Below are 25,498 nucleotides of genomic sequence, written 5' to 3'. Positions count from 1 at the left end.
TCAGGTTGTGATCACTGGGGTCCTGGGATCGAGTCTCGCATCAGGCTCCCTGCATGGAGCCTGCTTCTCCCTCTGCCTATGTCTCTGCCTTTCTCTTTGTGTCTCTCATGAATAAATAAACAAAATCTTTAAAAGAAAAACCCCCAAAACTAAAAAAACACCTCTCCAACACTTTCAAGGAAATGACCTCTTCCCTGCTCTTGTCCCTCCTCTGCCCACTCTGTGTGTGTTTCAGTTCTGGCTTTCAAAAGAGACAGAGGAAAAAAAGACATGGAAGCATATTCTTAGGACATTTGAATAGTTATTTATTGAGAAGCCACAGTTTTCCACACTTTCATAACTGTAGGCTTTATATAAGGCAAAAGCAAGATGGATTCACTACTTTACACAGAAAGAAATAGCTCTGCAGAGGACCCCCGGGTCATGCAGTTACAGATCAAAATGCAATGTACATGACAGATATAAAAAACAGTGTGGAACAAAATAATTTAAATTATGGTTACAATCTACTGAAGGAAATCTCCATATCTTATTATAAACACATTTATAGTCTAGGGTTGTAATTTAAATATCCAGGTTTTTTACATACACGGTTATTGAAACATAAAAGCAAAATATAACGTTTAATAGGATAAACTTTGACAGAAGTCAGTTGCTCCGAACTGTGCTTGGTGTTAACTCATGATAGGCTCACCCTTGTCGTGGCAAATGAGAGGGTCAATCCATTGGTCTGTAGCCATCCTTTTTGTGGCTAACTACATGGATCAATGAAAGGATGAGTTAACAAGGAAACCAGGGGCTCATTTTTTTTTAGTTTCAGGGGAACACAAAGAACCAAAAGTTGGTTGCTGGAGCCTTGCCTGTTGTTTTCCAAAAAACAAAGCAGATCTATGTGTCTTAAGTAAATTAATTCGTTGTACTCATTTAAATAACTGGCATCTACATAATGTGAAACAAAGGAGTGAAATACTTGGTATACTCGCCCTCACATCCATTTACCGTCAGTGCATACACAGTACATTAATGAAGCATCATTTAACTTTGCTGAGAACAGGAACACACCTAGCAGTTGGACTATGTATTTTCCATGAACAGTATTTAAAGAATGGTGCTCCATATTGCTTGTAAACATATAGACATGGAATCAGGAAATCAGTGGGGTCGAAGGTCATTTGCTAATCTTGGTACCACATAGCTAAAATGGCAACTGTATTGGTAAACATCTCATGGGCATGGTAGTTGACAGAAATTCCCTAATGGGGTTAACTAACAGACTAAGGACATGCATTGATTACAAGACTTTGTCCTAAAGGACTCGGGCCTTCGAGTTCTAGTCGTCTTCCTCGTCTTCCTCATCGCTGTCCTTCATGCTGATCCCCTGCAGGCCCCCACCCTCGCTCACTGAGGCCGTGGCTTCCTCCACAGTGAGCCGGTTCCGGATGGTTTCGTATGTCTTGCTGTTTAGGGTGGAGTCCAGGACCCCTTGCAATCGGAAATCTCTATAGGTTTTCTAAGGAGGGAAAAGATCAGTGATAAGAGAGATCTCATCTCCATGAAGGGAGGGAAAGGACACAAGGCACTGTGGCTGTGAGAACACTGACCTTCACCTAAGTGTCCCACTTTATGCATTGTCAAATGAGAAGCCACCATGCTCAGATTTCACTTGTACTGAAAACTGAGATTCGCCGAATGACAGAAAATGAGAAATTGTGGCAGGATAAACTGTATTAGCTGAGACAAAGCAAAGAACATAAGCTTGTGTTTATTCAGTTCCATAAAGGGAAATGTTCCATAATTGTTTTGATTCCTTTTTTTTTTTTTTTGGTCTGGTTCTTTCTCTTAGGTTAGTATAATATAATAGGATAGACTGTGTAAGGGGCCATAACACATAAATAATGGATCAACAGTTATGGTATTTTTCGATATCCTTGGCAGTCTGGTCTTTAATATTTTTGAGGCTCATAATTGCATATCCCTCTGTCTCATTCACAAGACAGACATATGTATGTTAGTATATGAAACCTCTTACGGGCAGCAACAATTATGGGGAAGATGGAGCGCTAATGCCTCATCAATATGTCACAGGCATGTAATTCATTTCTCATCTCCTTGGGAAAGAAGTGTATCTATTCCTTTCACAACTTTATGGTCTCGGGGAAGAAATTTGGCTCTCTTTCAAGAACAATGGCTTGGTATTACTGTACCACAAATTCTTTCTTTGTTCCTTCAGGCGATTTCTCTCGGATTTCCTGAGGTATTCCAGGGACTGTTTTTTTTTTTTTTTTTTTCTAGAAATCCCTTAGCGTTAATTGAACATGACCAGAAGCATCTGGCTGTTGTCTACTTCTTAACATTTTTTGGGAAAAAGGTCTCTCTCTAACAACTTTTCTCATCACACTGCATATCATTTCAGCTACTGATTCTGCTGTGTGTTTCTTCCATTGATATAGGACACTTGCTGAAGGTGCACAAGAAGGAATGTTAACATACTTCAGTGCATTCCCATTAGGACTTCCATTTCTTGTTGTCCACCTAATGCAATCATAGTAGCAACAATCACAATGTCAACCCCTCTTGAGGGTCACATGTTGTGATGACTACAGAGTTAACTAGTGAACGCAGTTCAGCTCAATGAAGTCCAGTTATAGCAGATGATGGATAGGATGACCATGTGTCCCCTTTACCACTTTATACCAGTTGTCCCAGCATGGTTAATCATGGCACCTTCTTTACTTTGTAAAAGTAATCTGATTTGGGCACTAAGTTAAACAGTCCTCCTAAAAATGGATCAAACTGCAAGGCTCTCCTAGGTAGCTTGGTAGCTACCTAACTTGTCTTCATCTTGACTAGAAAGGGTAGGAGACTAAGTAAATTCTAGGCATGGTGTAGACCAGATATCCAGAAGATTAACTTAATTTTGTTGGGCTTCTCAATCAGTCGTTCTCTTTCTATTAAGATAATATAATTGGTGCCAGAATATGTTGGGGAAAAGAAAGGTATAAAACATTGGAATATTCTCCCCTTTATTCAAATTCCAGAGCAGCATTCCCTAACTTGATTCTAAATGTCTGTGGACAGTGACCATATATATCTAGTCATTTAAAAAATTTTCATCTTGTAACATACAGGGAGGGGCTCAACTAGTGTTTATCCAGTGTTGGATGAATGAATACATACTTAGGAAGGAAGGAAGGAAGGAAGGAAGGAAGGAAGGAAGGAAGGAAGGAAGGAAGGAAGGAAGAAAGGAAGGAAGGAAGGAAGGAAGGAAGGAAGGAAGGAAGGAAGGAAAGAAGGAAGAAAGGAACGGACTGGATGTGGAGGCAGGAAAGAAAGCCAACCAATTTTGGAAGTTTGCCTCGGGGAAGGAGACCTCTGGATAATATGCCTGGGGAAGTGGTGGTGAATTCTACTTTCATACCTCTGTGTTGTGACACTAGTTATGCTGCGCCCATCTCTGGCAAAAGTGAAGGGAGTTCTTTGGCCAGTGACCTTTCTGTCCCTTCCCTGTGGTTCGTGTCTGTGTTTTTTTGGCAGAAGGCTAAGAATAAACCTCCTCTCAGACTTCAGGCCCTTGCGTTCTAGTCATCTTCCTAATGAAATATTGCTAAATTTTTCTGAATGAAATACTGCTAATTCCAATATTCCCAACATAGATCTAGAAATAGCAGGAATGGGAAGATATTTTAAAATATTAAAATTAATGTCCTCTTTGCATGTCCACCCAGTAAGAATCAAACAAACAAACAAAAATCCCCCAAAGAGGTATTTATTGCCAGGAAATGGAATTTAAGGGGTCAGGCAGTGGCCAGTGAGCTTGCCTTAAGGAACTGAAATTTTAAAAATATGAAAATTCGGCTGGGTCTAGGGTCTGAGTGCAAACATTTCTTTTTTAAAGAGCTGCAATACATGGCTGTCTGTAACATTCCCTGGGCAGACGCTTTGTGAGATCAAATGCAGATGATAATAATTCTCTTTAATTACACTCAACAGAACGGTAATTGGTTTTAAGTCAGCACTGGGGTAGAGGAGCACCTTCAATGAAATGGTGCTAATCCTAAAGAGACTAAGAAATGGGGTGGGGGTGGGGGACGAGGGTGGGGGACGGAGGGGATAGGGAGTAGAGAAGGAGGGGGGTGGGAGGAGGACTTCTGGCAAACTGTTAAGAAATAGCAATTCAGCTACGTTTTATTACTAAAATATTTTTAAAGACACTTTCTGCTTTGAATGAGATTTTTGCATCACGAATGTTTTAAAACCCTCTATGGTGAAGCATCAAATGGAAACTGAAATGATCAAAAACGTATTTACCCCCTTCTGTGATCTTATTATTTCATGTAAACCACTGAGATTTCACGCTGAAATAATTATCATTAGTCCAAGGCACACACACAAGAACAGGGAAAAAAGCTACTTTCAGGGTATGTTATCTCACCTTTGTGATCCTTCCCATTTGATTGTATACACGCATTGTAAGAGAAACTACTTCAATTAACTATGAGAACAATATTGATTTGCATCCTGATAATGATCACAGGACATATTTAGAAATAGCTGGAGGTAAATATTTCTATTACATTAATTGTGGCGAAATTTTATTTAATTAAACCATAAATGAAATTGGTAATTGATGTGATTAGCATAATGGAACCCAAACCAGCTTTTTAAAAAGTCTAATGCACAGGGCACGATGGCCTCTGCGGTATTTTTTGCATGACAGACACATAAAGTATTTTTCTGGCCTGAATAAAATATCAAATTCCTTTTTGTTAATTTTTCCTTGGATGTCTGAGTAATAAATTAACCATGCATCCCGAAGTGATTTCAGAGGCTTTTCTTGCATGGGATGCTGTTTTAGAAATCATCTTGTTTTATTCTGTAAACCAATATTCTTTATGTTAAGGAAGTTCTGCAGCTTGACAATAAAATGTATTTCAGTGAGCTATTTGCAAAGAAGAATAATTATTTTTTCTTTTACCTTTACCATCCTAATTAGTGTTTTCAACTGATAAATGTGAAGCTGTAAGTCCATCCGGTCCGTCAGCCAGGTGCAGATCACGTTCATGGAGCTGTTGTACCATTGCTGAAAAAAGAGACAAAAGTTCTCCAGCCAACACATCGCGAAGCATTTACAGAGTAGAGAGGGAATAGGCCATGTTTGAGCACCTGCTCTGTTCTGAGGAGAAACTAAATGGTTAAAGAGAATCTGAAAGCGTAGACATCGTGAACATTAACTGACACAAAATCACAAGGCACCAGCTCAGCCTAAAAAGAGATGGGTTTGGACTTTGAATCTAGGACAGAACTCTTCCGCTATCGACATCTCATACACGATCAATGCATATAGACCGTTTTTGCTCTTCTGATTCTCCTTTTTGTTGGTTAATTTACTCAGTTGAGATTCGTTCAAGTCACTGTTTATTTCTTGATGCCACTGTTTCGGATGCCCAGGGAGATGCGGGTTTCTCCACTGAACAAATTGATGTCACTTGCTACTTACCTTTTGAAAAATCCAGACCCTGTCGGCTTAGGACAATTCTGGGAATCAGGCTGAGAGCCTTATTGAATTGAGGGTGAAGTTTACCTTCATTTACCCTAATGGGGCATTGGGATAGAGACAATGAAGAAGGTTTCTCTTTAAGGGCCAAATAATACTCTGGGCAGCTTATATGCCCTTACGTTGGCTGTGCAATCTGTTTTAATCTTAACACCAAAAAATTATGGAAGATGAGAGAAAAAAAAACATCTACAAATGAGCTCATTTCAAGCTGTTGAAATCATACTTCCCCTTAAGGGGGTTAAATTTTGCTTCTTGTCTGTGAAAAATGCTTGAAGCTGTGTCACTTTAGACTGCCACCCCTGTGGTGCAGGAAGTCTCTGGTGCGGTATAATTTTGCAGTACTGCTCATATATTCATAAATCTCACTCGGAGACATATGAACAGTGTTATGAAGTGTCAGTATGAAAAAAAATCTAATCTTTTAAACTTCACCAGGTTTCATTACGCATTGCCGCTTATACCAAACAATTTACAAATAAAATGAAAAGGTGTGGATGGACCTATATATTTATTTATAGGGCATCTATATGAACCTGTGCACAGAAAAGATGTAAGAAAAAAGAGTGGCTAGAGAACTGAGACGATGCATACTCTCATTCTAACCAACACACACACACGCACGTGCGCGCACACACGCACACGCACACACATTGCACACCAGTGGGGATTTGAAAAGCATAAATAAAAACATGTTTCTGATGGTAACTCCACCCTTTCTCACCTAAAGATCATCCAAAATCAGTTTATGCCTAACACTCACAGTTTTTCTGAAGCCTTGTTTCTGACTTAATTTCTTTAAAAAAAATTAATTTGGGTTTTTACTTGCAAGGTAGAACTGCCAAGTTTCACCTTGTAAGAAACGACACAGTCTCAGCCATGGCGTTCAGAAGCCCTCTTTGCAATCTTTCATTTCTAGGCTCCTTCCTCATCAGAGCCAATTGTGGCTCTCCTTGGAGCCCAGCCGCAAACAGAGACCACACTACCCCAATCAAGGCGGCATTGCAGCCTCACAGCCAACTTCTGCTCTTTTAAAGATCATGGAGGCGAAACTGTCAGTTTTAGGAACCTTCTGTCCCTCCCCAGGGAGCAGGCGGGGTGGGGGGTGGGGATTTTTCTCCTTGAGATTCACAGTTCACTCCATGTAGGAGGGGGTTTGCTCGGGTCAAGCTGCTTCAGGCATGGACAGGTTTTCCCCTCTAGGAGTGAGAACATTTTACTGAAACTTTTTTGGGGGGTGGGGGAGTGATTATTGGGGAGTGTTTTTGGCACCTCCTGCCTTGGGATTCTGGAGCTTTTGCTGTCACTTCAACTGGGTTTGTTAAGAAGGGGTCTAGGGACAGAAATACCAATGGTCACGGGTGTTACTGCAGCCCTACCTTTCTCTCAGCAACTGGGGGCTTTCTTGTGTTCAGCCCAGCCCTCAAATTCTGTTTGTTGGCTTTCTCTAACATGCAAGAAATACATTTTGAGAGTCACAAGCATTGGTCTCCCTCCTACCCCACCTCCTGGGGTTGGAAGATGACCATCAAAGAGCCTGGGGACCTCCTGACCAAAGCTACCAACCCAGGGCCACATGACGGGTGCATCTCAGGGACACAAAAGAGGAATGTGGCACTCTGGCTTCTAGGCAGAGGTGGCATTTTGCTTTGGCTGTGACAACAGGCAAACCGGCGCTGGCTTATATCACTGCCAGCAAGCCTTGTGCAACATGCCTTTTTCTCTTTGCTGAGAGACGTGCCACCTTTCAGGGGGAAAAAAAAAAAATAACGACCCCCCCCCACACACACTTTGTGTAAGTAATTCCCATTCTTGTAAATGGCTTTCGGAGAGTAAAAAAATAAAAACAAAAATAAAAAGGTAGAATATTATTAATTCTCTTTCCCTGCTGCTGAAAGGGTAGGGAGGTAGGAAATGCGTATAGCAATGGATCAGTGTATCACGCTTGCAGATTCCCACCCCAGGAGAACAAGAAAGCCCTGGAACATCCATGCCTTTCCTCCTGGATCTCACATCTAGCAAAAGAAGTGTAAAAAATGTATGATGCCCCATTGGCTACGCATTTAAAGAGGCAAAAGGGAGTAAGTCACTCCTTTCCAAACCTTATGCTCAGTAGTTGAAATTGGAGGCACACAGCGCTTGGATGCAGCACAGCGCTAACTTGGTTTTCCAGAAAGGCGCTTAAAGGCATTTGGATGTCGGAGGAAGCAAGAGTCACTGCCTTCTAGAACTTTAAAATGTTAGAGGTGAAAAAGATCTTCCATGTTATCCTTTGTAGAGGAGGAAACAGAGAGGTGAAGTGACTTGCCCAAGGGCACATAGCTAGCAAGCCCAGAAGTGGCAGCTCTTCAGGATTAGGCACTGAGCTGAAATAGCTGATCACGGAATTACTCCTCCCTGGGGCGGGGGACACAGTAGTGTGCTGGTCAGAAGTGACGAGTTTGTGCCCCTCTTTCCAACTCCATACCCAGGGGGTCACACTGACGGCTAGCAATAGGCCTTAGTTTCATTTTCACCATGGACTTTGGCAAATGCCACAAACCAGGGCATTCTCCCTCTCAGAAAGCCAGTGGTTAAACACTTAGCAGCACATTGCTGGATATCTGGGTTGTTCCTGCTTGTTCTCAGTGCTTTTTATTCAGATTTGCTCTATTTGACATTGATGCAAAGCAGATTAGTTAGGATTCTTCAAAAGAGGAAATAAAACAATTTAAGGCTTCCCCATTTTGTTTTGTCTTAGGTTCAGATATGCCTGGTCCAGAGATATCCTAACGCTGAAACACCAAAATTTTGGTAAAATGCACCCTAAATCCTAGGATTAAAATTGTGAGCTGACAGCATGGACTGAGTATTTAAGTATAATCATGACTCCTTCGCTAGCCTCCCCTTAGATCACGTATTAGAAACTTACTAAGTAAGGTTATTTTAATCCTAAAGAAACACTAGAGAAATAAAATCCCCAGTACCTGGGGCCCATTCAAAATATTCTCTGAGGATAATTCTGTGAGTGTTTTGGAACTGGAACCCAAAAGGGTGCCCATCCAAAGGAAGTCCCTTGGAAAGTTGGGGATTTCTCCAACAGTTGCAACCAGATCTGAAAGTTCTACTGAGGAGGAGTTAGAAGACTCATCTGAGAACTCTGCCATTTAGTCTTTCTTCCTTTCTACAGAGTAGTCCTTGAGAACACAGGCCTCACCTGCCTTTTCCCTGGCTTTGTGATCTTTGGCAAATTATTAAGCTTCTCAAAGATGCAGTTTCCTGATCAGAAGAAGGGGATTAATCAGCCCTTCTCAGAGGCTTTTTGATGATGAGAGGAAGCTTTGCTAACAAGGTTCTCAGCACCGTACTGGACACATAATAAGGCCTCGATAAATGTTAGTTGCTGCCACTACCACCACCACCATTACCGCACCACCATGCCACCATCACCACTAACATCTTCATCACCATCACCCATCTCCCTATGCTTTTCTCTCTCTCTTTCTCGCATTAAGAAATGCTACAAAACATGGGAGAAAGCCAAGCAAGTGACCACAGAAAGCCATGTGGTGGTGGAGAAAATTGCTCATGTTGGAATACCTCTGGAATGGTATGCATGAGCCTTATAGGACACAGATGAACTCTTAGCAACTCCATTGTAAAACGTCTTGTGGTAGATCGCTGCCCAACCATCCTGGTTACATAAAGCACATTTTAGACTATATTGACCTAGATTTAATAGTAGATTAAAAGGATTCAGATGAATAATGAGTGATTTTTCAAACTTTGTGTGGTTAAGTTACAGCTTCAGCTTGGGTTGGCTACTTATTAGCTAGATAACCTTCAAACAAGCTACTTAACTCTCTGACCCTCAGTCTCCTCTTGGGGTTAACACCAGTACCTACTTCATAGGATTACTGTGAGCATTAAAAAGATAATTATGTAAAGTGCCTAGCAGAGTTACTGTCACATACTAAGTGCTCAATAAAACTTAGCAATGGGGCCCCTCGGTGGCATAGCTAGTTAAGCGCCCGATTCTCAGTTTAGGCTCTGGTGATGATTTCAGGGTCCTGAGATCAAGCTGAGTGGCTCTCAGCATGGAGTCTACATTTCTCTCTCCCTCTCCCTCAGCCCACCCTGCTCGTATTTGTGCAGTTGCATTCTCTCTCTCAAATAAATAAAAATCTTTTAAAAAAAAATCAATAAAATTTAGCAACTACTATTATTACTCTCAGAAACATAAAGATATCCTTTCAATATACAATACAAAGGAATTTTCGTGATTCATTTCTAGTAGGAGCTTAGACAATTAATATGCAGATATACTCAGGTAACACATGGTGCCCTGTAAACACACTGACTTCATGCAAAGAAATGCTTATGTATGTCTCTTCTATAATATTGGGGTTCACGATAGCCAGGATTAGGGTGAAGCTAGTGAGGCAGGATCTTGCAAATGCAGGATCCGACCTTGTCTTTAATTAATATTCTGATATTTTGTTCAACTTGGATTGTTTGCCTTCATTTTGACTTTTTAAGATGTATTAAAAGATTATTGGACTTGATTACTATATTTTTTGGCTCCCCCCCCCCCTTAAATTTTACAAATGAGAAGTGACTCATTCACTTCTCCTTAGTCCCTGCCCATGGGCTCCCTGTTCCCCTGGAAACTTTATCACCTGGGAGTGCTGCAGGATTGAGAGAGAAAATGAATACTTCGCATGTTACTGGACAATGGAGGGTTCACAGGAACTGGACTTCCACTTGGATTTGGATAATCTCTAATCAGCAAACAAGACGGTTACCACAGGATTGCTGCTGCCTTTACAGTCTTCTGCCATCAGGGCCACCTAGACGAGTCTAAATTCCTGCATGGATAAGGATCTGAGTTCTATTGTTAGTTCATCTCTAAATATGTATTTCCTTTGAAACTGGCATTCCCTATCTTGATGTTAATTTGATGTCCTAAAGAGACCTTACGGTTAATGATTCATTTGTCTTTGGAGCAAACCACATATCACTCAGTAAGTGGCAACAAGGAATAGAGGCTGAACAGAGAAGATTCGTGTGCTTCTGTTCTCACTGGTCACGAGAGTATGGTATGTCCTTGACTCGAGCAACCCCGTTAGATATGACCATGTATAAGGCATCAGAGTCCACGGTTTCAGGCGAAGCACTGTTGGGTACCGGATTTGCAACACACACAGTCACAATTAATGAAAATACAGGTACCCCCACTTTTCTAACGTTCACCTTGTGCCATTTCACTTTTGCGCAAGACCTACATTAGTACCCGTTTTTGCTAACTGTAAGAAATTGGAAGAGGATTTTTGCTTTAAGAAAAAAAGGTAAAAAGCAAGAATGGTGTAGCTGCAGCAAGTCGTTAGAGAGAGAGAGTATACACCCTGAGCGGCGAGAGTGGCCCCACCAAACTCCTTCCCTGGCAACTATACCCAGCATCTCAGCCTCAGGCTACCAGAGCTTTGACCTATATCTCTGAGCATCTGTGCTTTATCCCTATTCTGTGCATCTATTAGCCAGATGTATCCTAAGGTATCAGAAAAGTGTAAGAGAGGTTATTCCGGGAGTCTGGGGAAGCTCAAAACTTTTTCCATGTAAATTAACGATAATTGCTGCTTCATTTTATACCAATCTGGCTTAGGAAGTGTTTCATAAGAACACTCTATTTTCGGATAGCAGGGGAAACCTATAGTTAGTGACTCATTGAACTCCTAGCCCTTATAAGTTTCAAGTACTATGCACAGTATTTTGCAGGCATTTTATAATTCAATCATTGAGTTGGGTTCCTAGGAGGCTGACACTATTAACAGCCTCATTTTGTAGATGAGGAAAAAGGGTATAGGTAAATTAAATAAGTAGCCTGGGGTCATTCAACTAGTAAGTGGTGTGTGAGGCTTCAAGTTGGTTACCACTACATCTGTATGAGTTGTCCCATTCAATGAAATAATTTTAAAAAGTAACAGCCCGTTTACAAAGAGACAACTCCAGTTCTAGGCGGCACCTTAGCCAAGTCATTCAGCTCTAAATTTCTCAAAGGAGAAATGGTTGAGTAGGATAATGTTGTTGAACCTGTTTCCCGCAGAACCTGAGCTTGGCTTGGGGTTGAAAAGATTCTACTTTTTATGAGCTTAGAAAGTTGCTAAGTAGATGTGGGAAAGCCATTCAACAGCCTTAAAGAACTAATGGATGGGAGACAATCATTGCTGACTCTTAATGGAAATGATTAGAAAAAACTGGATGGGAATGAGGGCATGCCATTTCTTAGCTAGAATCAATGTATTTTTTCTTCTTTGAAGTCCTACCTGAGGGCAGCTCTGGTGGCTCAGTGGTTTAGCGCCGCCTTCAGCCCAGGGCATGATCCTGGAGACCCAGGATAAAGTCCCACATCAGGCTCCCTGTATGGAGACTGTTTCTTCCTCTGCCTGTGTCTCTGCCTCTCTCTCTGTGTCTCTCATGAATACATAAATAAAATCTTAAAAAAAAAAAAAAAAAAGAAGTCCTACCCGATCGATCTCTTCTTATTTGCTTTTAGGTTGGTAACTCAGCAAATGCTACTGGTAGAATGTTCTTACTAGAGGCAGGTTGAGTTTTCAAGGAGAAATCCAACTAGAAAAGTTGCCTTTATCACAATGGATTGAATTTTCCTGAGAGCTTTAGAGATACAAAAGTTTTAACACTGATGAAAATTTCAGTTCTGAAAAATTGTATATAATAAGCTTTACATTTTTCCATGGATGGGGACAGTAAAATAGTAGGACCTTGGAGAAATTGGGTTTCATGTGAAATTAAAGAAGATGCCATCAGAAAGCACTATAAAAGAAACAATTAGGGGTAGAGTAACAAATCCAATGAAAATAGTCTAGTGCAAAACCCAATTCTCTGTTGCTCCTCTCTTTAAAAAGAGTTTTATTGAAGTAGAACATGCATACTGTGATGTCTCACTTTAAGCAAAACATCTATATCTACACATACACACACACCTCAAACAAGATATGCTGTCCCATGCCTATAATTGAGGGTAATATTTAGCCCAATATTGTGAAAATGAGCTCTTTTTGAAAGTATGGCATTCGGCCTGAAGGCCAATAACCACCAGACACCAACTTCACACACTTTCTTGGATTAAAAATTTGTGACTGAGTCCAATATATCCTAGGCATAAATGATAGCTGAAATCCACAAGGATCTGAGTTCTATTGTTAGTTCATTTCTAAATATGTATTTCCTTTGAAAACGGCATGGTCAGGCCTATATGCCAGGCAGAGACAGCACTGAATGCCTGGGTGGCTCATGGCTAAATTCTTAAGAGCTGCGTCTCTGGTAGCATCTGTAGTCTCACTTCACAGGTGAGGAAACTGAGACTCAGAGAAAGTGTCTGGCAGAGCTGAAGAGGCCAAGAGGCAGGGCAGCCTACTGGCTAAGAGAATGGAGGTGACCCGGGTCTCTCCTATGTTTGAATCTTGGTAAGTCCTTTAACCTCTCTGAGCCTCAGTTTCCTCAGTCTGCTAAACGGGGATGATCATAAAAACTACTTAGGGTTGTTGTGAGGATTAAACAAGTTAATATGTGTGGAGTGCACATACTACATGTTGGCTGTTAATACCCTAGCCATGCTATCCTGCCCTGAGTCACAGATAGGGAATCCTATCTCTCTAAGTGCAAGCTTTTGAGGGTTGCACAAAGCTTTTTGAGAAAGCTTCCATTCTTCTAAAAATGTCTGTGCAAACAGGCAATGTATAATCTCATGGTCACCAACCTGTACTTCTGGATTAAAAAACACAGTGAATGCTGGAGGATGGTAATTGTTTCTTTGGAAAGCACCCTTTCTCCAACACAACACAGCCATGCATCAGAAAAATTGCCTCCGCACCTTGCCTAGAGTGTCTAATGAAGGGCAGGGCATTTTGTTTGTTGGCAAGGAGTCAAAGAGGAAGATAATACTTTGACCACACTCATATGACTAAGTTCTTCAGTTTGCTTTTTGTGACAAAAGTGGGTTATTATTAGTTGGGGGGGACCCCCACAACCTATTTAAATTGCTGTATTGAAATACCGTAATGAAATCTTTTACATTTGAAGCTTTCAGTGCATGTTTCTTCCTTACAATATGGGTAATTTAAGAGCATGTGAAAAGTATCACCCAGGGTTTCTTTACACTTCTACCAAAGTACCCATAGTTTCGTTAGCCCAAGCCACAATTCCACAGCCCTATGGGTCTTTCAGGTCTAAGGATTGCCAGGGATCTGGTTGTATTCAGTGTTCTATTCCAGATTCAGAGAGGGTCTGACAAAGAAACCTTGGCATGTTCAATCCATCTATGCCAAATGGGCAAAGCAGTAAACAGCCGCATGCAAATTTCAGGATTTGTCAAAGTTCCCCAAGGGCTGAAGCAACACTTTCTGAAAAGGGCAGATCATTTGAGTGCTTTTAAAAGTGGGCACTCGGTTGAAAGATGCAATCTTGTGCTTTCCTCCAGTGTTACTATAATTCAGGCTTTGGTTCCCCAAACAACTGTCCCTAGAAATGGGTACTTCCCAGTCAACGGCTTCAGGACGCTCAGCTAAAAGCACAAAGACACCAAGAGATACACAGACGCCCAAATCAGAGGATACAGGTAATTAGAATGAACTTCCAAGTTGTCTCCAAAGTCCTTTGTAGTGGAGGTTGTTTTTACTTTTTTCTTTTTTAAACCATGCAATTCTTTAGACGCCTAAAGCACCCATTTTATTGAGGTCTTTGCCAAGCCATCTTAGTGCTATCGCTCTTCGAAGTCCTAAACTCCAGATTCCACCCCTGAAAATCTGATGCTGTCAGATGTCCCCTCATGGGGACATCAAGAGGGGCCAGCAACCATATTCACCTACAACCTGGTGCTGAGAGCATTCCCCTACTCTTTTGCTTTTAGTGGCTTCCCATAAGGAAGACATAGCATAAATGAAATGATTTTTTTAACTTAAGTTGTTGCTGCTTGAGACGGTTGATTCTACTACAAGAACATGGATAGAATTTAGCATTTGGGAGCAATATTATTTTAGCTTCCTCTGAAAGGGTCTAACTTACACTTCTTTTATTAAAATAAGCAGTTATTGGGACACCTGGGTGGCTCAGCCATTGAGCATCTGCCTTTGGCTCGGGGCATGATCCCAGAGTCTATGGATCAAGTCCCACATCGGGCTCCCCGCAGGCAGTCTGCTTCTCCCTCTGCCTGTGTCTCTGCCTCTCTCTCTGTGTGTCTCTCATGAATAAATAAATAAAATATTTAAAATAAAATAAGCAGTTATCTAATTAAGACCAGATTTGAACTCTAGTCCTGAAATGTACAGAAATATCCGACACAAGTGTCTTTAGCACTGACATTTCAACGTTCAAAATGATAAATCCATACTTGGATCCTGACTTAATGCATTGCCTCCTTCTTACCCAAGTCAGGTCTGTCACTATTACTTGCAGAGGAGAAAATTCAAGGAAAGTTAGAGTCCTGAAGGATCCTTTCTGAAAGCTAATCAAGCAGGAGAGTTTAATTCAAAGACAAGCTTACACGGACTATACAGGGGTCTCCCTCTGGAAGACATTCTTTTTTAAAAAATGGTTTGATTAACTTGTTGGCAATCTCTGTAAATTATCCAAGCTTGCCAAAGCCAGACTGGAAATGAGTTTGTTGCTTTTGAAAGAATGGGACTGCGAATCCTGCCCAATCCCATGTCTCAGTATGGCAGGTGGTTGCCTGCAAGCAGATGTGATGGTCTCTGAACGGTTTTCTTTCCTAATACTTGTAAGATATTGCTGGAAATAGTTTACCCTCCCTGAATGAGAAAACTAAAGCCAAAGATCAACACACAGATATTTATCTGATGCTAGGAAGGCATATATATGATGGGAAAGCAGAGGCACTAATGTGAATTTTCAATTGTGAGTACTAGCTCAACTCAACTGCACATACCACTATTCTACTAGTTCCACAACCTTTAGGAAGTGCTATTATGAAAAGATCTAGCAAGTCTACTTTTTAGTATAGACACCAAAAGGTTGAAAGCAAGATCTCGAAGAGATATTTGCACACCCATCTTCATATTAGCATTATTCATAATAATTCTTTTTTTTTCATAATAATTCTAAGACAAAAGATGAAAGCAATACAAGGGTCCTCTGACAGAGGAATGGATAAACAGAAAGTGATACATAACCACTGTGGAATATTATTCAGCCTCAAAAAAACAGGAAATACTGTCATATGCTACAACATGGAGGAGTCTTGAGGCCACGATGCTAAGTAAAATAAGGCAAGGGCCGAAGGACCAATACTGTATGATTCCATTTAAATGAGAGATCTAGAATAGTCAAATTCATAGAAACAGAAAACAGAATGTTGGTTGCCAGAGGCTAGGGAGAAGGAAGTGGGGAGTTATTGTTTAATTGGTACAGAGTTTCCATTTTGCAAGAGGGAAAAGAGTTGTGGATACTGGCCGCACCAACAGTGTGAATGTACCTAACGTGACTTAATTGTACACGTTGAAATGGTTAACATGGCAAATTTTATATTATGATTATTTTGCCACAATGAAAACAAAAACATGGGAAATGAAAAAAAAAACCACTTCCTATACTGAAAAGGAAACTTTCCTTAAGAAAGCTTAGATTTGTAACAATATAAAGATTCTAATCCGAACACCCAACCATGTTTGACAAAAAGCCAAAAAATTCTTTGTGAGAAGAACATGGGCATTTCGCTTAATACCAGGACTGAGACAATTTCTCAAGGCCGAGTTTTGAGACGGCGAAGAACAAAGAACAAATCTGGTAGCATTTGCTCAGTCATTTATTTGGTTTATTTAAAACATGCCACGGGGCCAACATTTCTAAATCTGTGAAATAGAATTAAATGAAGCCCAGAGACGAGAACTAAGAATCCTCAGAGAGGCTTGGGTCCAAACAACAAAAAAAGATGCATTTTTCACACTGCGTGACACGTCACCTCCTAGGTTTTCACAGAGACTCCCCCGCCCCTGACACACCTCCCCACCCCTGATTTTCCAAGTACAGGTTTGATCAAGCAGCATTCAGCCCTGAGATCCGAGTTCCTCTGCCCAAAAGGGCAGCAGCTGCCCCATCCAGAATCACTCCCAGCACAACAGACTTATTAAGGTTTGGAATGTGTGTTTGGGAAGCCCTTATTTTAGGAAACAATTAAGTAGAATTAGGCTAATAATGCAAGGCAGGCAAAGCTTTTGCCCTTTGCTGAGAAATAACTCCTGCATGGAACAGTTGTACTAATAAAAATCATGTATTTCTTAAATGCCTCAAAATGATCTTTGCACCAAGCTCGGCAATTAACCCTGCCCCACTGAGGAGCGTTTATTCCCCAGGCTAAGGAGGATTAATCTCTAGGTTTGCTCCACCAATGTCTTTCATTGGTGAAAATACAGTTTGAGGCTTTGGGCTGGGAACAGAAATTTCTGTAAGTGGGACCTGCACAGGAGGGTGGCAAGGTGGACCGGAGGGGCGAGACGCCCGCTGCCAAGCCCAGATGGAGGCCCAGGCCATGGGTGTCCTTGGGCCTACCTGGTCTTGAACCTGGAGGGAGGATGGAGGGCCTTTCTTCAGGTGGCCTGAGCCTTGTCTACTGAAGGGATTTTCTCTGCCAGCTTCAACTCTCCTTCTGTCCTCACAGCAACATTCATGGGCCTTCTTCTGGGCCAGAAGCAATAGATTTCCCACCTCCAGGCCTGGGCAGGAAGTGACCGCTGGGCAAAAGGGGGACACAGACCCTCCTGTCCGATGCTTTGTCTCCTTGACAACGCCCCAGCTGGTGGCCCGAGGAACAGACTTAATTTCTTTTCTTTCTGTGCCCACCCTCCCCGCCCCATACTTCTCTCCCTCGTTCTCTAGACGCAAACGTACGGCATCCAACATAAAGTTGCCGAAATAGCAATCTTGTCTCTGAATATATAAATTGCAAAAATTGATATGAATAAATCTGCAAGTAGCACACTGATTGTGGCACATTTTATCAAAAAACGGCGCTCGGTTGCTCGGTGGCTGGGGAGGGGGGTGGTGTCATTACACATACAGAAAAACATCTGCAAACTCCCAGTTTCTTTCCTTAGAACTGAATGAAGGCATGACCTCCTGTTCCTTGCCATGAACCCTGAGTTCACACTCATATTTTACATGTTACAGGAAGCCACAGCTCGCCCCAGGGGTGCTGCAAACAGACACGCAGAAGCCAGATGTAGCCCCCCCCCGCTCCTTAATGCACCTGAAGAAGCCGGCAACTCGACATTCAAAAGCTGACATGCTAGTAGCTTAAGGTCACTCCAGATTTTGTAAAGAGGAGGACAAAACCAGGAATGCTTCTAGGGCTGGGCTGTCAGCGGGGAGGCGGAGGGATTACAAGGAACCTGTGACTCTGCCTCTTTCTGCCTTTGCTGGTAGTTTTTTTGTGTGTGAACAAGTGCCATACAACAGATTGAGCCTCGTATAAAGGCCTGAGACTGTGCAAGGGCCCCCCGCTGGGCCTCAGCTGTGCTTGCAATTAGCAATAGGCACAGAGTGATTATTGTTGCGGTAGCGGATGGCAATGCGAAGTGACAAGTTTTATGGGGGAAGTTGAGAGCGGGGATGCTCTGCAAGTTTCTCTTTCTTTCTTTTTTCTTTCTTTTTTTCTTGTTCTGAAAAAAAAAAAAAAAAACCCAACAACCAAAAAAACCCCCTTCCTTGGGAGGTTGCAACCTCCCGTTGCAGTGAAAGCGGTTTTCCACACACACCCCCCCTTCATTCAAAAGAGTCTTAACAAAAATTGTTGAAAGAATATTTTTCTCGCCGCTTCAGAATGCGGGTTTTCTAGGTCAGAGCTTCCTTGCTGCCCTATTTAATGTCAGAAATACCCATTTGCCTCAAATTAGCAGAGATCTTCGCGTTGAGGGCAGGAGATTAAGCATACAAAATTACTCAGCAGGTGATGGTGGGGTGGATTTGGGGGTTGAGAAGTCTTTAAAACTGACTACAAGACATTATATACTTCTGACAAAAGAACATAGTAATCCTACCTGCTTGCTTTAACCACTGTTGTTTGCCTATTATTATGTGCTTTAATGCTCATGAGAGCAAAAGTGTTCCTGATCGTGCTCAATTACCATAGTAACTCACACCAGTGACCTCTTATCGCAGGGCTCCCAGCCCAGCTCGACCAATCCAGAGAGTCTCTATCTTTTTATTTATTTCAACGGTGACACATACTTGGACTGGAAAGCTCCAGATAGAGGCCACTCCTCTCTTTGTCCAGGACAAGAACTTGTTTTGAAATTTTGAGTAAGGGCCTTTCACCTTCTGAATCCAAGGAGATTCTGAAGTTTATGGGTTTGAGGCTGTGGGATGCGTTCAAAAACATTATGAAGACACAGAACAATGCCCAGTCAAAAGAAAAGAACACGTGTGCACCAAAGGCCGGCGGCCTCCCAGCTGCAGAGAAAGTCGTGTGCCCCACTTGGGCCTCTAACTATCAGCTCCGAAGTTTGGGAGGAGGAGAACTAGAGACTCTCACTGGGGAACGTTTGCCATTTTATCATAACCAGTGGAGCTAACTCTAGACAAAAAAGACTATCTAGAGGGAGTTAACTGCAAAATTTCAAAAGGAAATACAAGTGATACTGGCATAAGTGTTTCCAGGGTTGCATTTTTCACTGGCCTGTGACTGTGTCTGCGAATACATACACACATGCTCTATCCTCTGTCTAAATGCTGTTGGCGATTCCAAGTCACGGGGTTACATAACAAACTAAGCGCTCAGATAAGTCCTGCAGTAAAGAAAAGAAACGCATTAACTCTGGTTCCTATTTTCCAAACATATTTGACTAAAAAACCACTTTCTATCACCCACCTACTAATATCTTTCAGATTACTTATGTTCTATTGAACCCACTTTGGAAAGATGCTCTGTAATGACATTGCTATTAAAAAATTAATAATAGGAAATGTCTACTGAGCACGTACATGCCAGGCACTGTTCTAAGTAGTTTATATGAATTAAACTCACTTGCGGGATCCCTGGGTGGCTCAGCAGTTAAGACCCTGCCTTCGGCCCAGGGTGTGATCCTGGAGACCCGGGATCGAGTCCCATGTCAGGCTCCCTGCATGGAGCCTGCTTCTCCCTCTGCCTGTGTCTCTGCCTCTCCCTCTCTCTCTCTCTCTCTCTCTCTCTCTCTCTCTCCCCACCCCACCCCGTGTCTCTCATGAATAAATAAATAAAATCTTTTTAAAAAATGAATTAAATGCACTTAATTCTCTTAACAGCCTCAAGAAATAGTTACTTTTTAAATTCCATTTTACATTTCTATAGCATGGATTTGTATGAATTCATTCTCTATGAAAAAGAGAGAAAAGGAAATGTAATAAGCCATAAGTAATACCTTGGCTATTAATTTTCATTATATTTCTCCTGCTTCTGACTCTCCAGAGATCTCCCATCTCCCTAAGTAAATAATATTTTCTATAGCTCCATGGCCTATTTAATATAAAGCAAGCTGAGGAGTGAGGCATACCTGCCTGCAAAATTCTCCCGCCTTTGAACTGCAGGCACCCTCATGCAAAATATACCCTTTCCCCCTCTTTTGATTAGCCTCCAAAGCCCTGCTGCCCTGCAAGAGAGAATCCAATTTAAGTATCAAAATTAGATCTGTGCTTGCCTGTATGCAACATGACTTCTCAAACTGCTGGTCCTCTTAGTAGCTGAGTAAAAATGTCACTAGTGGTCAAACCCCGCATGAAAGATGGAACAATGGGCCAGGCAGCAGCTGTTGCAGTACCTCCTGGTTGATCAGCGGGACGCATCACAGCAAACCGGGACAAACTCGAGTTTCCAACTTCTGTTCCTAGACAAGTTTTCAGCAACTACCAAAGTCTGATGCCCTAACTTTGAGCAAGAGGACTGGAAAACTGCGATATTCAAGAGAAAAGGAACAGCTGTCTTATGTACCTGGACTCTTTCTTTCTCGAAGAGATGTCAATAATGAGCCGAATGTGATTCAGCCCCAACAGGCTCCTAACCAGTTTGCCACCTGGGCCGCCCAGGGCAGGTGTGCAGTTTGGGCATTAACAAACTGACCACGGTTAACAATACCTTGTTCTGGGGCCTATTTTTCTGTGGATATGTTGACGATTTATTCCTGGGCCTCTCCGCGCACTGAGAAAATGGACCCCCATGCCTTTAGCTTCTGTCCTCTCAAAGGAACCGACTGTTTTGAGAAAATGTATAGTTATAATCCAAATTCACACTTCCAAAGTCATCTCAATCCCTTAAAGCTCAATTATGTCAAAAACGAAATTCTGGTTTTGGTGGCACATCCCACCCCCCATTATCCATGTGAGAATTGTGAATAATTTATCTGAAAACTATTCTCTGATACGTATACGAGGACTTTAGAAGTAGGAGAGGGATTCATCCTATGAACTGAATTCAGATTATTCACGAACAGCATCTGCCCACTCCTTGATTGCTTCTTAGGTACGGGAAGTGCATTTAGAGTTAAATGCATTAATTTGCAAGCAGATTGACGTAAGCAACCGAATAAGAAATTTGCATACCATATAGAAATGATTATAGAAATCATACTCTAAAATAAGGATTGTAACTCATGTACAGAACGGAAAGATAAAGTGGAGTGCCAACTTTGTCATTTTAAAACAGGGCTGGTTAATCACATTAGGGGCAATTTCATAATTTGCACATATTAAACTTTCTAGAGTCATGAATCATGAGAGTTTTGTGAGTCAAAGTTGAAGTTCTTATGCAGAAAAATTTGCACTGACTTTAGGGAGTTGTCTTCCTGGACTGAAGTTGTAATCATTACTCCCAGTATAAAGGAGCATGTCTTTATATTCGCCTAATTTCCAAGCTATGACGCGGAAAACGTTCAGGTAAATTGGTAAATGGAATGCTCTAGGTCACACCACACAGCTACTTTCCAAGCAGATAAGAAAGAAAAGGATACTGAGACAGCGTCCCAGAGGCACTGTCCAAAGCTCCAAGATTCCAAGACAACAAACGCTAACAATTATAACTGGGTCCAGAACCCTTTTCCGAAGTCCTCTAAACAATTAAAAAATTAGACCTATGTCTACTTAGTGAACCCAGGCTCTTGGGGAAGTGATTTCTCATATTGAAAGGGTAGGATCTTCTTATGTGCCAGGGATGGCACTGAGTGGTCTCTAAAAAAGCAGTCACTGAAGCAGGCTCAGGAGCAGGGCAGGGGCAGGGCCGGGACTGCCGGCCTGGGAGCTGGAGGGGAGCGCTGGCTTTCACAGAGGGGGCAGGCCGGCCTGCAGAGGGGGCAGGAGAGGAGATGGCAGGAGCAAGGCAGCACAGGTTGGAATGGCAAAGTCCCCTTAAACTCCCAGGAGGAAACGTTTGTGTGCGCAGAGCGACTGCCCCCGCAAAGGAGGCCAGAAAACAGGTTCTGATGCCGGGGCTCCGGGACAAGGAAGAGAAAGACAAAGTGCTGCTTTTTAAAAGTTAACATGTGTTTTCCCCATGTGCAGCTGGGCTCTGCCTCCCAATGGCGCCCTTTCCTCTTGCTTTATTTTTAATCTCTGGAAACCATATTCCCCTCTTACTACTTCTCACTGCGTGTGACTCTAATTTTTTTTTTTTCTCTTTCTGGGAGGGAAAAAAAAAAAAAAACTCCACATTTGCCAGATCACTTACCCAAACCTTAGCCTGGGGAGCCTGCCCCCACCCCCCCATCCCTGGTAAAAGCATAAACCTCAGGCCACTGTCCTTATGCAAGACACACACTCGACCTTGCTGGGTGCCCTTGAGAGCTAGATGGTTTCGGATCTACCAGCCAGGACACGAGAAGTCTGCGTCAGGTCTCCCACTGAAATATTCAGATGGGTCTAGGGCCTGAGCACATAGAGTTAAACCCTAAATTAGCCATGAGTTAATGTGTGCGGCCAGGATCACCCTGCCTTGCCATTAATGCTTCCCGTCCCCAAGGTGCCCTCCTCCTTCTCCACCCCCCCCCACCTTTTTGAGGCGACGGAATAAGAAATTAAACACTTGTGGGTTCATTCGAAAGAGTGAATGAAATTGAATAAGCTCTCAGTACTTGAGGCGCACAGCAAGCGCCTGAATGGGGCAAACCTCCTAAGTTGAATGGAGTGTCTTTTGGGACCAATTTGTCTCTTTTCACTCTTTTTTCTTCCCTTTTTGCTGACAGATGTACAAAGGCGGAACTGCGTCGTGCAGCTTATCCGCATGCACCCACAGCAGCTGTCACTTTTGTCGAGCAAGTTAATCAAGCAAATGCCACCATATCCCACTTTCTATAAGGAACAACATGTTATAGACAGTAGTCTTGCTAGAAAGAGACTTTATTTTAACTTTGATTGGCTTGGTTCCCCCACCCCTCCCAACACTTCCCCCTTTTTCCCCAAAAAGGAGGGGTGATTGGGGGATTGTGCCCAAGCCAACGATTTGGCTACGATCATGTTAGATTTAATAATAATATTGTACGTGAGCCTGACGACTCATTTGGAGTTTTTTTCCTAAGGACTGAGGGGATGCCCCAGGTCTGGGTTTGTTTTTGTTTTTTGTTTTTTGTTTTTTTTTTTTCTTCTTTGAGTGTGCTACTGTTTGTGCTGAACTGTTAGGCTGCATGTCTCAAGTTATAAAAAGAAAAGCCGAGGGCAGAAAATAGTATTATGCCACGGATGTCTTGGATTAATTTTGTTCTCTTTTCTTTTGTAAAGCAGGTTGTGTTATTTACATATTTCTTTCGATAAACCCCCTTGCCTGGCCAAGCTTACAAAGACTGTGCTAAATACATAATAGCATTTCTTTGTGCATCTTGCCGTTAGTGAGTTCTTTAAAAGCTCAATGCCCAAATTCATTTCTAATGTACACCAACAAATGCAAACAGGCCTCCACTTCTTTAATTCTCTGTCAGCTAAGTGGGGAGCCTTTAAAAGAATTCCCTTAGGTCCACGTCCCTATCCCTCGGTCGGTCGTGACTATTTGGTGGTGTTCAGAAGCCAGAGGCAGGAGCCAGCTTCATTAACCAGTGCACAGAGCTGACCTCAGCCAATATCCCTGAGCCCCCACTCACTTCGAACCTGAATGCCAAAAGCAGACATATTTTGAATAAACAAACTCTTTAGAAACAATGCAGAGACCACTTTCCACTGGCCAAAGGATTTGCCACTTTCAAGGATTGGCTAAGGCTGACAATCTCTCTGGTAAGCTCTTTAAAGCTTCAAGATGAAAAAACAACTCTTGCTCACTCCTTCTTTCCTTCCTTCCTTCCTTCCTTCCTTCCTTCCTTCCTTCCTTCCTTCCTTCCTTCATTCCTTCCCTCCTCTGTCCCTCCTTCTCTCCCTCCCTCCCTCCCTCCCTCCTTCTTCTGTCATCACTTGTCACATTGTTTATTGTAAGCTTTGGCTGGAAATAAATCAAGGAAGGACTTCCGTAATACCTGATCACAAATTTTCACATTGCTGACACTTGAGGCATTATTGGATAATAACCATGTAATGATTTAGTTGCAACTGCATTTGTATTATGCACAGATTGTATAACCACGTTATTCTGTAATTTTGGACTACTTTTCCCCTCCTGTAAGGCACTGTTGATCTGTGAAACCTCATAGTGCCATTGAAAACTTAGCTATGTGGGTAGATTAAAAGAGTCAACAGGCCTCACTGGAAAGTCTTGGCCATTGTTGTCTAATAATACCACTGTGTCAAGCTTTGCTTAAGGCACTTAAGCTGCTACCCTAAACCATTTATCAACTGTCTGGGATGTAATGGTATTGTGTTACCATCATTCCCTCTGCCCCAAATATACCACAAAACTTTATTCTTATGGGATAAAAGATCTTAGACAGAACACAGAGGGAGATACAGACTGACAACCGAAACCCACCCCTCAGTTGGGCCTAGGTAGATGTGGTTTTTGCAGCACATATGGTATGCAAGATTTCCCACTGTGCTGTGGTCCCTCTCTGCTGAGGATGGGGTTTCACCCTGAAGTGGGTACAGTAGCACTTCCTGGATCTCTCACATCCAGGGCTAGGTTCTGCTGGTGTTCATGGAACTCAAGCTGACAGTGCCCTCCCATTCAGGAGGGTGCCTGCGCTGTCAGAGGCGAATGTTTGTTTGGGGGTCTGTCTGGTTAGCTTCGTGACTCCCCTCATTGTTAATGGACAAGCCATGACTCACAAGCCACTTTCTACCAGGGATCAAGAAATTGCAATTTCTGCCTTGGTTTCATGCAGGAATAGTGGCTCTCTTATATGAGCCTCTCTCAGTGGATGAATTTGGGGAAGAGAGCACTCAGTGGAGCAGAGCTTTCAAGGCATATACTTGAATCCTGTAGGGTTTTCTTTTCCCTCTAAGACATTATGGATAGGTGTCTACTCTGCATCGGAAAGATAGGAGTTTGATCTAGAATGGATCACTTCCCAGGTTTCTGTATTAAGTGAAGTCAATTTATCTTTCACTGACTCAACTTCTTTATCTGTATAAACCTACCTCCCAAGGAAGTTATGAGAATCATGTGAATTATTACATTTGAGTATCTAGAATGGTACCTGGCACATAGAGAGTACCCAATATATATTGGCTCTCATTAGCCCCCATAGCTGTAAGATGGGATATATATATATAAATAATTGATCATCATTGCTATTAAACAGCTATTTATTGAAACCCTCAACTAATTGGACTTGTTCCCCGTGTTTGCATTTATCTTTTACGAGAAAGCTGCCCTTTTTCTTCCCTGTATAAATTCACTTTGGGATTAAATCAAGAGATCAGCTTTCAGATGTGCTTTGGGCTAATCAACATTTCAGTTCCATCTTCCTGAGGACTGGGGTATGCAAAAAGAGCACTGTATTTAGAGTCTGGGAAGTTATTAGTGGTGCAAGTCTGGATAATTCACTCTTCTACATT

At 42.2% G+C, this 25,498-nt stretch overlaps 1 protein-coding gene across 9 annotated transcripts in view; it reads right to left on the bottom strand.

Annotated features, from left to right (window-relative positions):
- Window positions 1-281: 281 nt before the first annotated feature.
- Window positions 282-25,498, bottom strand: part of CADPS (calcium dependent secretion activator) — a 460,562-nt gene continuing 435,345 nt past the window's right edge. For all 9 annotated transcript variants that reach the window (XM_049097818.1, XM_035703542.2, XM_025456449.3 and 6 more), the window contains 2 exons: window positions 4,976-5,080; window positions 282-1,510 (listed from right to left, as the gene is read on the bottom strand). In XM_049097818.1, coding sequence (XP_048953775.1) covers window positions 1,331-1,510; window positions 4,976-5,080 — 285 coding nt within the window. In that variant the 3' untranslated portion in view covers window positions 282-1,330. The remainder of the gene's footprint in view (window positions 1,511-4,975; window positions 5,081-25,498) is intronic.

Source organism: Canis lupus, chromosome 20 (assembly GCF_003254725.2).
Source record: "Canis lupus dingo isolate Sandy chromosome 20, ASM325472v2, whole genome shotgun sequence".
NCBI lineage: Eukaryota > Metazoa > Chordata > Mammalia > Carnivora > Canidae > Canis > Canis lupus.
Note: the sequence above shows the minus strand (reverse complement) of the source record. Positions and strands in the feature narration are given on the sequence as shown.